Here is a 15,566-nt window from a genome sequence, read left to right on the forward strand (position 1 = left end):
GCGGTACACGAAAGAGAATGAGGCCAGACGAATAAACAGGCTGTTCGCAACACAACCTGCGAAGGTGTACGCTCAGTGGCAGGGTCCTAACAACAGAGCTGACCCACCAAGACTGGAAACTGAAAGGTACTGGAAAGGCATATGGGAGAAGGAGGTTGCACATAACAGCAGTGCACAATGGCTGGTGACCCTGAGAGAGGAGCACAACAACCTCCCTGAACAGAACCCAGTTACCATAACAGTGGCAGACATACAGGAAAGAGTCTCAGATATGAAGAACTGGACAGCACCAGGCCCGGACATGGTCCACACCTACTGGCTAAAGAAACTCACAGCACTCCATGAGCGCCTAGCAGCACAAATGAACCAGCTGCTGAGGGATGGGACTCACCCAGAATGGCTAACCGAAGGGCGAACGATCCTGATCATGAAGGATCCCTCGAAGGGTGCAGCCCCATCCAACTATCGGCCAATAACCTGTCTCCACAACATGGAAGCTCATGTCAGGCATCATTGCGGCTAAGATAAGTGGACACATGGATCAATACATGAACGAAGCGCAGAAGGGCATTGGTAGAGATACCAGAGGAGCCAAACATCAGCTCCTGGTTGAAAGAACAGTCGCACAAGACTGCAGGGCCCGACGTACCAACCTGTGCACAGCTTGGATTGATTACAAGAAATCCTATGACTCGATGCCACATACATGGATCACTGAATGCCTGGAGTTGTATAAGGTGAACAGGACCCTAAGAGCCTTCATTGCGAGGATGTGGAAAACCACACTTGAAGCCAATGGCAAGCCACTTACCCAAGTGTCCATCAAATGTGGCATATACCAAGGTGATGCACTCTCCCCACTGCTGTTCTGCATAGGACTGAACCCCCTAAGCCAAGTAATCACCAAGACAGGCTATGGATACCGCCTAAGAAATGGAGCTACAATCAGTCATCTCTACATGGATGACATAAAGCTGTATGCCAAGAGGTGTCACGTTGCATGGTGGTGGTGGACCCCAAAAAGCAGGAGAGAGGAGCGGGGTGTATTTGAAGATGTGTATTGAAAAAACACAGAAAACTAAATCCTAAGCAAATAAAGTCCAAAGTAGCAAACAAAATCATGACTGAAGATAAAACATAGCAGCAACCAAAACATGACTCAAACAAACATGACAGTAGCAAAAACAACAATGACCCGACACTGAGTGTGCGGGCAAGAGTCCTTTTATAGGCCTGATTACCTATGGCCAACAGGTGTGCAGCTGCCAGGGGAGCTCTACAGTGCCACCTGTTGGTCCCCAAACCGAATCATGACAATAGGGACATAGATTCCCTGATCCACACAACCAGGATCGACAGCAGCGACATCGGGATGTCATTCGGGCTTGAGAAATGTAGTCGGATGGTGACTAAGAGAGGAAAGGTAGTCCGCACTGAAGGGGTCTCACTCCCTTAAGGAACAATAGCAGATAATGAGGACAGCTACAAGTACCTTGGTATACCACAAGCCAATGGCAACCTCGAACTGGCAACAAGGAAAGTGGCTATGGCCAAATACCTCCAGCGAGTGAGGCAAGTCCTAAGAAGCCAGCTCAATGGCAAGAATAAGACCCGGGCAATAAACAGCTATGCCCTGCCAATGATCAGATACCCTGCAGGAATAATAAGGTGGCCAAAGGAAGAGATTCAGACCACGGACGTTAAGACCCGAAAGCTCCTAACCATGCATGGAGGGTTCCATCCCAAATCCAGCACCCTGAGGCTGTACGCAAGCCGAAAGGAAGGAGGCCGGGGACTAGTGAGTGTGAGAGCCACTGTCCAGGATGAAACATCCAAGCTCCATGAATACATCAAGGAGAAGGCTCCAACGGATGACGTACTCAGAGAATGTCTCAGACAATGGGGAACAGAGGATGAGGAGCTGGAAGAGTGACCATCACGGGAGGACAAGCCCCTACACGGGATGTACCACCGGACCATAACTGAAGTGGCTGATCTTAAGAAGTCCTATCAGTGGCTAGAGAGGGCTGGCCTGAAGGACAGCACAGAGGCACTCATCCTGGCTGCTCATGAGCAGGCCTTGAGCACCAGAGCCATCGAGGCCCAGATATTCCACACCAGAAAAGACCCAAGGTGTAGGTTGGGCAAAGAGGCACCTGAGACGATCCAACACATAACTGCAGGGTGTAAGATGCTGGCAGGGAAAGCCTACATGGAACGCCATAACCAGGTGGATGGCATAGTCTACCGAAACATCTGTGCGGAGTATGGACTGGAAACCCCAAGGTCAAAATGGGAAACACCTCCGAAGGTGTTGGAGAATGACAGAGCGAAGATCCTGTGGGACTTCCAGATCCAGACTGACAGGATGGTAATGGCGAACCAACCAGATATCGTGATCATAGATAAAGGGCAGAGGAAAGCCGTTGTATTGGATGTAGCGGTCCCAAGTGATGGAAACATCAGGAAGAAGGAACATGAGAAACTCGAGAAATACCAAGGGCTCAGAGAGGAGCTGAAGAGAGCCTGGAAGGTAAAGGTGACAGTCGTGCCTGTGGTGGTCGGAGCACTCGGGGCAGTGACCCCCAAACTAGATGAGTGGTTGCAACAGATCCCGGGAACGACATCGGACATCTCAGTCCAGAAATGTGCAGTGCTGGGAACAGCAAGGATACTGCGCAGAACCCTCAAGCTTCCTGGCCTCTGGTAGAGGACCCGAGCTGAATGAGGGACGGACACCACCCAAGTGGTGAGACGAGGAAATAACAAGAAAAGAAAACATTTGTGACTGCACCACAAATTCTGTATGGCAACAGCTTCATGTGGTATTGGAATAGATTTGTCTCAAAAACATTTACACGAATACATGCGCAATTTACATTCCCCATTCATTCCCCAGAAACACAAACCTATACGCAATTTTCAGACGTGTTTTGATTAATGTTATGTGCATTTATCATAAGTCAACATTTGCAAATATTACATTGTGCGTTTTATTGTCGAATGTTTGTTTGTGGAATCAGCGAAGACGCACATTTATTTTTGACACAAACGACATGCCGTTTCAACACATTCACGTGTGGAAAGGCCGTGCCTCGTTTGGCCGCTAGATAGCAGTGTTTCTATTTCTGTTGAACGGGGTGACCTCTCACGTTTATTGTTTCAAACTTGGAAATTGAAAAAAAGTATTTGATCTTCTGTAATATGTTTATTTAGCACACGTCAGGAAAAAAATACGAACGCAATATGTTTCTATCGAGCTTGTTTTGCCTTCTCACAGAAAATGTTCTTCTTAGTATATAGCAGTAAAGAACGTCTTCCAGCGTCAATGTTTGTTTATCCATTCCACTTTCTGAACCACTTGTCCTATCTCACTCAGGTCACGTGAGTGCTGGAGTTTATCGCTGCCCTCTTCAGGCGGAAGGCGGTCTATTCTATGTATTTTTTTCCGCACAATCCAGACGGCAGGATGCATTTTCCAAAGCAAGTACTGTATTTACTTGCCGACATTTGCAACCTTACGACGTTCCGGAAACACTCGGCAACCACCGGCGAATAACTGGATCATGCTGGTTGTCTTCGTGTTTGTGAAGTCACGTGTGATCACTTTTCAGGACTTGATTCTTGACCAGTGGTGGAAGAGAAAATTCATGTGAGGAGACAATTGAACCAAAAATTGTTAAATGCCTTGATGTGCGCATTCTGCCCAAAATTTAAAAATGTATTTCTTTTAAGATCCGAAAAATCCTCATGCGTGTCGCTCCACCGTACTGAGTGTGTGTGTGTGTGTCGTGAAGGGGACTACAGGTGGGTTGCTTCTACAGTGTGATTTTGATCATCTCTTGATTCATATTTGAGTGATAATCTTAGAATTTACATAGTATAATGTGAGAATGTTTTGAAGATTTCTGTGCCAAATAAAAGTTTGTTCTCCAGTGCCAAATCATAATTCTTTTATATATATAAGAATTATTTTATTTATTTATATATATATATATATATATATATATATATATGCATGCGGCTGGATAGCTCAGTTGGTAAGGCATCGGTTTGGCATACGGGAGACGGTGGTTCGAATCCCGCTTGGGGCAAAAATGAGCACATAACACCATCCAGTGTGGGTCCTTGGGCAAGATCCTTCACGCTAATGCCTACCTCATACAATGATGAGAGACAATAAAACGAATGACATGCCGGCTCAGACGTCGCCCGGCCAAACAAGGTCTGCGTCAGGTGCTGGGGAACCAGAGCACCTTCATGAAAAATGGGCTACTGGAACAAAGCGGAGATGGGCGAGAGGCGATAACATGGCTCTGTTGGAATGCTACTACTCAAGCAACCCTAGTCAGAGGGGTTACATGCAGAGAATGTGGACTAAATGGTTACTTCGTAACCCACAGTCACGGTTGACCACGAAACAACTAGTAGCTCAGTGTTCCAACATCCACAAACGGCAACTGCTGTCACAACTTGAGATTGATGAGGTACAACGCAGGTTCCATGGCGAAGGGCCCCAGGCTGCCAGATCAGAGGAAGAGGTCATACAAGAGATTGGGAGGCAAGCCCCAATGAATGCAGATGATGAGATTGGGTGGCCAGCCCCAATGAATGAAATGCTGAGCGAGGCAGCAACTGACCTGAAAGCTAAGATCATGGCGAGAATGAAAGCTGGGCAACCTAGAAACCGATTACAACGGCTATGTGAAGTACCATCTGAAAGTCTCATAGAAAGTGTGAATGCAGCACTGAGGGCGATCCCTACCGTAACGATCACAGAAACCAATGAGCTGATATACGCGTCAGCATCAGTGATCCTGGAGACTCTGGGCTATAAGAGCAACCATGGAAGCCATGAGATACGTTACCCACCATGGAAAAGACGGTTGGAGGCTAAGATCAAGGCGGCCCGGAAAGATGTGAGTCAATTGACGGAGGCCCAGAGAGGTGTGATGAAAAGGCCGATACCCGAGAGGTACATCCAGATGACCATACCTGAAGCACTCGAAACTGCCAAACAAAGGCTCCAAGCCTTGTCCAGTCGCCTAAAGCGGTACACGAAAGAGAATGAGGCCAGACGAATAAACAGGCTGTTCGCAACACAACCTGCGAAAGTGTACGCTCAGTGGCAGGGTCCTAACAACAGAGCTGACCCACCAAGACTGGAAACTGAAAGGTACTGGAAAGGCATATGGGAGAAGGAGGTTGCACATAACAGCAGTGCACAATGGCTGGTGACCCTGAGAGAGGAGCACAGCAACCTCCCTGAACAGAACCCAGTTACCATAACAGTGGCAGACATACAGGAAAGAGTCTCAGATATGAAGAACTGGACAGCACCAGGCCCGGACATGGTCCACACCTACTGGCTAAAGAAACTCACAGCACTCCATGAGCGCCTAGCAGTACAAATGAACCAGCTGCTGAGGGATGGGACTCACCCAGAATGGCTAACCGAAGGGCGAACAATCCTGATCATGAAGGATCCCTCGAAGGGTGCAGCCCCATCCAACTATCGGCCAATAACCTGTCTCCACAACATGGAAGCTCATGTCAGGCATCATTGCGGCTAAGATAAGTGGACACATGGATCAATACATGAGCGAAGCACAGAAGGGCATTGGTAGAGATACTAGAGGAGCCAAACATCAACTCCTGGTTGACAGAACAGTTGCACACGACTGCAGGTCCCGACGTACCAACCTGTGCACAGCTTGGATTGATTACAAGAAAGCCTATGACTCGATGCCACATACATGGATCACTGAATGCTTGAAGTTGTATAAGGTAAACAGGACCCTAAGAGCCTTCGTTGCGAACTCGATGAGGATGTGGAAAACCACACTTGAAGCCAATGGTAAGCCACTTACCCAAGTGTCCATCAAATGTGGCATATACCAAGGTGATGCACTCTCCCCACTGCTGTTCTGCATAGGACTGAACCCCCTAAGCCAAGTAATCACCAAGACAGGCTATGGATACCGCCTCAGAAATGGAGCTACGATCAGTCACCTCCTCTACATGGATGACATAAAGCTGTATGCTAAGAGCGAAAGGGACATAGATTCCCTGATCCACACAACCAGGATCTACAGCAGCGACATCGGGATGTCATTCAGGCTTGAGAAATGTAGTCGGATGGTGACTCAGAGAGGAAAGGTAGTCCGTACTGAAGGGGTCTCGCTCCCAGAAGGAACAATAGCAGACATTGAGGACAGCTACAAGTACCTTGGTATACCACAAGCCAATGGCAACCTCGAACTGGCAACGAGGAAAGCGGCTACGGCCAAATACCTCCAGCGAGTGAGGCAAGTCCTAAGAAGCCAGCTCAATGGCAAGAATAAGACCCGGGCAATAAACAGCTATGCCCTGCCAGTGATCAGATACCCTGCAGGAATAATAAGGTGGCCAAAGGAAGAGATTCAGACCACGGACGTTAAGACCCGAAAGCTCCTAACCATGCATGGAGGGTTCCATCCCAAATCCAGCACCCTGAGACTGTACGCAAGCCGAAAGGAAGGAGGCCGGGGACTAGTGAGTGTGAGAGCCACTGTCCAGGATGAAACATCCAAGCTCCATGAATACATCAAGGAGAAGGCTCCAACGGATGACGTACTCAGAGAATGTCTAAGACAATGGGGAACAGCAGATGAGGCGCTGGAAGAGGGACCATCATGGGAGGACAAGCCCCTACACGGGATGTACCACCGGACCATAACTGAAGTGGCTGATCTCAAGAAGTCCTATCAGTGGCTAGAGAGGGCTGGCCTGAAGGACAGCACAGAGGCACTCATCCTGGCTGCTCAGGAACAGGCCTTGAACACCAGAGCCATCGAGGCCCAGATATACCACACCAGACAAGACCCAAGGTGTAGGTTGTGCAAAGAGGCACCTGAGACGATCCAACACATAACTGCAGGGTGTAAGATGCTGGCAGGGAAAGCCTACATGGAACGCCATAACCAGATGGCTGGCATAGTCTACCGAAACATCTGTGCAGAGTATGGACTGGAAACCCCAAGGTCAAAATGGGAAACACCTCCGAAGGTGGTGGAGAATGACAGAGCGAAGATCCTGTGGGACTTCCAGATCCAGACTGACAAGATGGTAATGGCGAACCAACCAGATATCGTGATCATAGATAAAGGGCAGAGGAAAGCCGTTGTAGTGGATGTAGCGGTCCCAAGTGATGGAAACATCAGGAAGAAGGAACATGAGAAACTCGAGAAATACCAAGGGCTCAGAGAGGAGCTGGAGAGAGCCTGGAAGGTAAAGGTGACAGTCGTGCCTGTGGTGGTCGGAGCACTCGGGGCAGTGACCCCCAAACTAGATGAGTGGTTGCAACAGATCCCTGGAACAACATCGGACATCTCAGTCCAGAAATGTGCAGTGCTGGGAACAGCAAGGATACTGCGCAGAACCCTCAAGCTTCCTGGCCTCTGGTAGAGGACCCGAGCTGAATGAGGGACGGACACCACCCGAGGGGTGAGATGAGGATTTTTTTTTTTAATATATATATATATATGTATGAGAGAGAGAGAGAGTGATTAAAAGTTTAAAATATCTTGTGCATTTTTCAGAAAGTTTTATTTAGTGTAGCAACACTTCGTTTTGTAAAAGCAGTATTACATACACTTGTCTAGCTTATTGAATACATACGAGTAATTACAGTACATCAATATAATTTAGGCATGCACTAGTAGGGCCTGCCGTATGGCTGCTGCACTGTCACATGTTGGTCTTTGGTCATCTCGTTTCATCTGTGGTCTCCTCATTTTCACAACTTGCCACCATCCATTCGTTGTCAAAACGTTCTCCCCATTTTTCGCACAAATTGTGAAGTGTACAACATGCTGCAACAATGTTATTGAGGTTCACCATGTGTGTTTCCTGTGTTTTGAGCAGAATCCTCCATCGACCTTTCAACCTGCCAAATGCATTTTCCACAACCATTCTTGCCTTGTTATGTTTATAGTTAAATTCTTTCTGAGGTTGTGTCAGTCTAGTCTACCATTGTCTGAAAAAGGCGTCATAAACCACGTAGATAAGGGATATGCTGCATCGCCCAACGGCACTAATAGTACTGGCACTCCACTAATATCCCGTTTATCTCCCCAAAACAATGAGCCAGATGTTCTGTTTTCATATAAGGGAGAGTTTGTAAATACTCGTGTGTCATGTACACTACCTGGCCAGCCAATACAAATGTCTATAAATCGATAGCTGCTATCGACAACTGCTTGCATCATAACAGAATAAAATCAATTTCTGTTGTCGTAGTCAGTATGACAATCGTGTAGTCGAATAATGAGAATGCATTTGCCATCGAGTGCACCCAGAACTTGAGGAAAGCCCCAGCGCTGTTCAAACTTTCAGACATTTTCAACCACCAGCTCACCAACATTCATCATTTCCGAAACAATGGCCGAACAAGTCTGATGAACGATGACACGGATTGTGTTTTTAGCAACACCGAAAATATGTCCTATTGTTCTGTAGCGCGCGTTGGTAGCCAGTTTCCATAGGGTGATCGCGACCCGTTATTTCCACGCTGATCGGCATTCGCGTGGCAATCGTTGCACGTGAGAGGGATGGATGAAGCTTCTCGCACACATATCCGAATGCTTCCTTGCTCATTCTGAAGTTAGATATCCAGTCTGAATGAGTAAACGAACCGTTGACAACTCGGTCCCACCAAAGAGAACTGCGTGTCTTCATCCATGTGTTTTTCTCGGCGTTTGGTGACGCGACGCCGTGGCGACCGTCCACATGGCCATGAACGCCACGAAGTCGTCCACTTGTTGCTGAATAAATCGAAGGATACGTTGTTTTCGTGCTCTTTTGTATTTCAGCAATCTTTTTTCTCTCTCTCATCCTGCAGCGTGTTAATCGACCACATGGTTGATTTCTCCGGAGAAGCCATTTTTTGTCACAAAGGCGGAGGAAAGAAAGTACTTTAAGCAAATGTTACTTCCGCATTACTGTCGTTTTGCTACGCTGCAGAAACTGCCGTGTGACAGCAAGTGGGCTGCACCGATGCTACGCCAGACTAAGCGTAGATGAAAATGCATATATGTCATACCTGTCAACTCATACGGTTTAGCCATAGTTCATACGGATTTTGTGGTGAATCTTACGTAAATGGCCGTATCGCACAAATCATACGGATTCTGAAAATTTCCGTTTTCCCCCCCCCACCTCATTTGGAGTTGGTGAAAAAAGTAACGCAGGAATACAACTCTGAACAAACACAGTAATGCCACTAAGGAGAATGATGATTAGACATTAACCAGACATTGTATTATGGAGATCTACAATAAATATCATTGAAATTTAGTGGGGGGTTTTCTGCCGTTATTTTGACATAAAATGCTTTGGTATGTTATAAGGTTTTTTTGCTTTTTATAAGGATTCTTTTGGTAGTTTATACCGGTTGGCGCTCCGAAACGTTGACTGGTATGATATGTTGTCATGATTTTAGCCACTTGGAAGGGAAAAGGTAGTCACGTGCTGAACTTTCTGCATTCATTAGAACATATACAGTATTCATCAAAGCATTGCATGCATTCAAAATAGGTATAGTTCATCCTTCAGTGATACACAGAGACACGTCAACAACATTATGAAAAACAAGTCTGGTTTTATTGTGAATTTTGGCTTTTGTCCATGAAAATTGCCAAACATTTCTGTGTAATAAAGCAAGGTATTTGGAGGGAGGAAATGTAGAATAACACAGCAAACTCAAACATTGTCTTAAATGAGTCTTTGGTGGCATGACTATGAGAAACTGGCAAGGGGCGCGGTGAAAAGGAATTGTAAAAACATAACCACACATAAAGAAAGTGTGGCATCTACACCTGAAATGATGCTAAACTGAACTGGGCAAAGCATGATCTAAAATTAGATGGAAGAAGTCAAACAGAATTGAGTTGAAGAAATTACATGTGTGGAGCAGAGTGACTTTCTTGAATGGTGTATTTGATGGGTTGGCCGCCGTCAGCAGAGAAAGAAAAGAGTTACATTTGTACTGTCTGCGATGGATTGGGCTCAGTGATTGACAATTACCGGTAGATTCCAGTGTTCACATGTCAAACAAATGAAAAGCAGACAGCAGGAGGGAAGCTTGAGCTTTATCCCATCTTTCCAAGGTCAACTCTTCTCTCCACTCCATCCACTATGGCTTGCCCATGCCCACCAGAGTAGAAGAACTGTTTAGGCAAAGTTGTGAAGAGCCAGCCTGAACATTTCGTTGGTGCATACCCAAGCGCTATTTATTTCCTTCAGGAGGAAAATCTGATGAAAACCCATGATTTGGTCATTGTCAGCCTGCAAACAAAAATAGCAGCTGTTGAGACAGCCACCGGCACATCAGTTCCACCAAATATGATTTTAATCAAACAGCTGAAAACAAACCAAATTAAAAATGAAAACATCTGAAAAAATGTCCAGTCAACTTGTATTGTGACATGCTTAACACTGGTACAACTAAAACTTTGCATTTGTAGCTCTACTTACTTTGAGCTGTCCTACAACCATACTCAGGATGCAGCTGTCTGTGGTTGGCTGGTGGTCATGTGCTGTAATAGTATGCCCTATTTTTTTGATGCCCAGATTCTGTCTCACGTACACACACACACACGCACAGGGAAAGTTAATATATAGTGTAGTTGAGATTGATGTTGCTTAAATCACGGATGCCCATTTTTGCCATTAAAAAAAAATAATAATGTGATGTCCAAAATACCCCATTAACCCAAAAACGTAACTTTATTTTCACAAGAGAGTGATGATTTGCTTTGAGACCCTGATCTAAATGGCATTTCCCCCCATATTTTTGAGTTGAGAATGCAAGTCATTAAGTGCAACATGAAATGGAAACGGTAATGGCCCAGCTCGTGAATGATTGGTAACATAGTCGGCAGCATGAAACACCAATCAGAACGCCCCTAACTTTAATAATTTTGCATGATCTGTTCAAATGAAGATGTAGGTACGGTCGGTTTCGAATATATTTGGACCCCTTCTGCCATATTTCAGGCTTCAAACAAAGATATAAATTTGGAATTTTGGGGGAAGAATCATGAGAGTGAACAAAACTTATTCAATGTTTTAAACTGTTTTTTGAAGAAAAGTGTGGTGCGCATAGTTATTTGGTGACCCCGCCTCCTGGATCAATACACTGTAGAATCAGCACAGATTCTCAGTTTGATTCAAGTCTGGACTTTGACTTAGCCATTCTAACACCTGGATATGCTTAGTTTTGAACCATTCCATTGTGGATTTTGCTTTTTGTTTCGGATCACAGCCTTGTTGGAAGGGGAATTCGGTGTCAGTCTCAGGTCTGTTGCAGACTCCAACAGGTTCTCTTCTAGAATGGCTCTGCATCTGGTTGCATTCATCTTGCCATGACTAACACGAAGTGGCCAAACAATATTGCACACTTCACTTTCTGTTTTTTCCCCCCCCAAAAGTTTATTTCCTTCCACTTCACAATTGTTGTACCACCTGGTGTTGATTATTCCTGAAGAGATTCCCATGTTATGTCTTTTTGTTTGAAGCCTGAAAGGGTGAAAAAAGTTAAAAAGTTCAAGTGGGCCAAATACTTTTACAAACTACTGCAATTTTTAGCAAAGGTGGCCAGAATCTTGAGATGAGCGAGGCAGAATAGTTGGGGAAATGGTCAAAAAAACTTATATAGGCCATTATTTTAGCAAGGAGATGATATAGCATGCTCCTATAGCTTGGTTCATTGTGACCCATCACTACATCAGCAGCCATGAAAGCAACATTGTCAATGTATACATTTCAAGCAGAAAAACTTACAAGAAGTTTCTTGGTAATTGCATCCTTGCCGCAGATTTTTTCCCCTTCCCAGGTTAGTAACGACTCTGCTATCTGTGTGATAGACGGACAGTGTTTAAGTCGGAGTTTATGAACTATAACCATATACATTTGTAATTTCTGAGTTCACAGCCTCTGTAGAACGGTTGGTTTGAATGTTTTTAAGTTTAAAAAAACTAAAATCACTTTATAATTCAACTTGATACAATTTATTCCGTCCAACTTTTGATTTTATTACGGCAATATTTTTCATGAGTCTTGAGTCTTTCTTACAACCTCTTCAAAAAAAGTGTTCCGCAAGACAATTTTTTTTAAAGCATGTCTCAACGTTTAAAGGTCTAGATGAAGCTAAAGTTGCACTCACATACAGATCAGCCAGTTTTGCTCTGTCATTTTGAAATAACTGGTAATAGTGTCGCACGAAGCCAGTGCCTATCTGCTCCCACAATGGTGAGTCCTGCATCCTGAATCACTCTGCATGGGACACAAGAGAGAAGTAAACAATGATCACAGAGATTTCATGGGAAATGGCCATGGACCTGTACAATGAGATGTGTTCCAACCTCAGCCACAGTACAATTTCAACTGACACCAATCCTTCAGCATTCTTGGGACACCAATAAATCCTGGTTTGTGTCAGATATTTGAATATGTGACCAATAACATAGTATTCAACAGGGTTCAACATGTAGCGGTAGCCCGATGGCCGGGACACGCTTGGATAAAGGTGCACGTAACAGGGTTAAACCTAATGTCACTAGCTTTGACTAGTCTGTTTGCCACTAGCCTTAAAATAGCACCACATCAGCAGGACCATATAATGGAGGTGAGGAGCAAGGGCACTGATGTATAATGATACTTCGTCGACGGATTATGTACAGAACAACTGGGTGCTACTAGGGGGAAAAAAATATTCATCATAGAAGTTGTGCACCAACAACACGACACTTTACGGCAATGTGTTGTTACTGTTCTAACGACTGCTGGAAAACAGCACATGGCCAGGCTCAAATATCTCCACACATACTTAAACATGCATCCACATGTTCGCAAAATGTTTGGCTAACGTTCGTCAATAGCCAAAGTTATTTTACTGCACAGGAATTTTGAACCTGTTCATATTTCCCGTGCAACAAGAAAAGTGTCAGCAAACGTTGAGGGACGGTTTCGCAAACTTTTGCAACCTTGAACGAACTCTGACGGGAACACAACTTGCACTGCTTTCGAAAACACTTGCAACTGTTCGCCACTGGATGGGACAGGTGATTAAGATTTAATATCTCATTGAGGGGAGAAGGTTTGCAAGTGTTTGTGTACGTAGCAATTGCTTTTGTTCAGGTTCATTAAAGGTCACAAACTAAGACGTTCAACAACAATTGTCTCAAGCAGTTTTTCGTGTCGGCATGAAATTTTAAACATTTTCAACTGTTTACAAACGTTTAAACTGTCTCTCTGGAATATCTTTGCAACCGTTTGCAACAATGAATGAAACCCTGACCCCCCCCAAAAAAAACAACAACATTCACTACATGTGCAAGAAACTCACTAAGATACGGACTTACAAGACGAATGCAATGAAATGCAAAGAACAAGGGGGAGGTAGGACTAGGTACGTTTTTCACTTCTTCCTACTTCCTTTAAACATGTAAACTGTGCTAAATTACTGGGGGGTTCTTATTTTATTATTTTTTATACTTCGATTTTACTTCATACCAAATTTCTGTTATCTGTTTATATGTCCTATGAACAAACAAATGCACGCATTACAAAATCGATTAAGATCATAATAGACTGTCTATTATGATCTTAACAGTCTAACAGACCGTTTATTAGACCGTTAGTCGGCTCTGTCAGAGCGATAATTATGCAATGTATTATTACCGAGTCAGAGAGGCGTCAACGTTTGATGGCGCTCAAATCCGGATAATCTTGATTCGGTACGTGAGTCTGCGTGACAGAGCAGGGCGTTTCGTTAGCACGCGGGACACCCAGCAGTCGACTTGTAAAACATGTTCACATTGCTGATTTCGACCACAGCATATTTTGATGGAATACGCTAGCGACCAGATTAATTGAACACATGGCTCGACAAAACGCAGTTTCACGATATCTTCTGCTTACAATTAACATGTCAGTAAGGGCGAAAGATGGCAATGCTATTTTTATCGCTCATTCTAGACATGCTTGAATAGGAACAGTTAGCTATAGCTTTCTAGCATTTAGCTGCTGAACCACCGAGCTAACGGTGGTGCGCGCTATTTTACCAATAACCGATCAAAGCGTGTTTCATCCCTTCTAAACCCTTGAGAAGCATTGTCACACGGTGCCCCCATGCGATATCCTTCTGACTAGATATTACTGACCCTTTCGCCGGTTGCTAAAAATAAATACAGTACTATGTCCCGAATTGTAAATGTCTTCACTGAGTTCGAGCTACAGCACTGGCTAGCTAACAGACATAGGCGTGCCCAATTCGACCAGGAAACAATCACAAATCGATTGACTGCGAGATTAAACAGTAGCTCATATTTTCCAGATTAACGTTGACTATTTTCAAAAGTATTTGCTTTAAATAAACAACAATCCTTACCTCGCAAACCCGGGCCGGGTATAGATGACACAGTGCGACTTTTACGTACACTGCACGTAGTAAAAGGATTCCGTCACTTGACACAGTGTATTGTGGGCATTGTAGTTTTTAAAACGAACATCGCCTACACAATGCCTATTTATTCCGTTGACATCATACAACGACAACAACAAATACACGCAAGATCTGATATTAAGGAACCTCAACAAAATTCAGCAACTCCATCCAATATTTTTTTTTCATACCGCTCTAGTTCTGGGTCACATTACATGACTTCAGTCCCCTGGCCTTCACCCCACCAGTTAGCCTACTGGGCAGCAGTGGACTATGTGCTATGTTATCCATTGTGATCATCTTCACTTCGTGTATTGGGAGGGGGGGGGGCGTTTAGCAGCTGCAGTGGCACAGAGGAAAATGGTCCAGGGGGTTATTAAAACAGCCCAAAATATCGTCAGGTGCCATCTCACATCCATGGAAGAACTGCAACAGATCCCGCTGAAGAATGTGTGACTTGTGTCTTTTTGTTCTTCAAATGCCATTCGTTGTTTATTATTTTGTGGTTTAGCTTTTCTTAATGCTTTATTTTGCACAGACGGATGGACAATTTAAATTCCATTGAATGTTACAATGATGGTAAAGCTGTTCTATTATCCTGTTCTAGGTCACGGGGAGCTGCAGTGCATTACAGTTGACATTAGGCAAAAGATGGACTTAACCCAGGACTGGTTACCAGTCATCACAGGGAACGTACATAGACAGACAACCTAATTCAGCATTGACTAGTCAGTTTGCCGCTAGTCCTAGCTCGATACCAGCGGCAGCGGGACGACATTCTGCTGACTCGTTTGCAGCACTTGGTGGGCATTGGCGGCAGGTCCTATCTAGCTGACGGGACCTTTTGTGTCAGCCTTGGTTGCTCTGAGTCACGCACTGCTCCCCTGTCATGTGGTGTTCCACAGGGCTCAATTCTGGGGCCTCTGCTGTTCTCGCTGTATCTGCCCCCATTGGGTTCCATCTAAAGGAAACATGGTATTCCCTTCCACTGCTATGCAGATGACTGCCAGATCTATGTCCCACTGAGCAAGAAAGACACCTTCTCATTAAGGCCACTCCTATCCTGTCTGGAAGAAATCAA

At 44.8% G+C, this 15,566-nt stretch overlaps 2 protein-coding genes across 2 annotated transcripts; one reads left to right on the plus strand and one right to left on the minus strand.

Annotated features, from left to right (window-relative positions):
* The first annotated feature begins 772 nt into the window (after nt 1-772).
* Nucleotides 773-7,500, plus strand: LOC127597686 (uncharacterized). The gene is made up of 2 exons (XM_052060916.1): nt 773-843; nt 5,903-7,500. Exon 2 carries the CDS (start codon nt 6,022-6,024, stop codon nt 7,444-7,446), a length of 1,425 nt encoding a protein of 474 aa, XP_051916876.1. The 5' UTR covers nt 773-843; nt 5,903-6,021; the 3' UTR covers nt 7,447-7,500.
* A 2,120-nt stretch (nt 7,501-9,620) lies between these two features.
* On the minus strand, nt 9,621-14,529 carry nutf2 (nuclear transport factor 2). The gene is made up of 5 exons (XM_052061102.1): nt 14,432-14,529; nt 12,206-12,315; nt 11,824-11,895; nt 10,516-10,614; nt 9,621-10,326 (listed from the first exon to the last, which is right to left on the minus strand). Exons 2-5 carry the CDS (start codon nt 12,302-12,304, stop codon nt 10,213-10,215), a joined length of 384 nt encoding a protein of 127 aa, XP_051917062.1. The 5' UTR covers nt 12,305-12,315; nt 14,432-14,529; the 3' UTR covers nt 9,621-10,212.
* Nucleotides 14,530-15,566: the final 1,037 nt, after the last annotated feature.

This window comes from Hippocampus zosterae, chromosome 3 (assembly GCF_025434085.1).
Source record: "Hippocampus zosterae strain Florida chromosome 3, ASM2543408v3, whole genome shotgun sequence".
NCBI lineage: Eukaryota > Metazoa > Chordata > Actinopteri > Syngnathiformes > Syngnathidae > Hippocampus > Hippocampus zosterae.

Coding starts and splice junctions, on each gene's coding strand:
- nutf2 (XM_052061102.1), bottom strand. CDS start 12,304: ATGCAGGACTCACCATTGTGGGAGCAGATAGGCACTGGCTTCGTGCGA. Junction 11,896..12,205: donor CAAAACTGGCTGATCTGTAT/GTGAGTGCAACT, acceptor TCTATCACACAG/ATAGCAGAGTCGTTACTAAC. Junction 10,615..11,823: donor CAATTACCAAGAAACTTCTT/GTAAGTTTTTCT, acceptor TACGTGAGACAG/AATCTGGGCATCAAAAAAAT.
- LOC127597686 (XM_052060916.1), top strand. CDS start 6,022: ATGGATGACATAAAGCTGTATGCTAAGAGCGAAAGGGACATAGATTCC.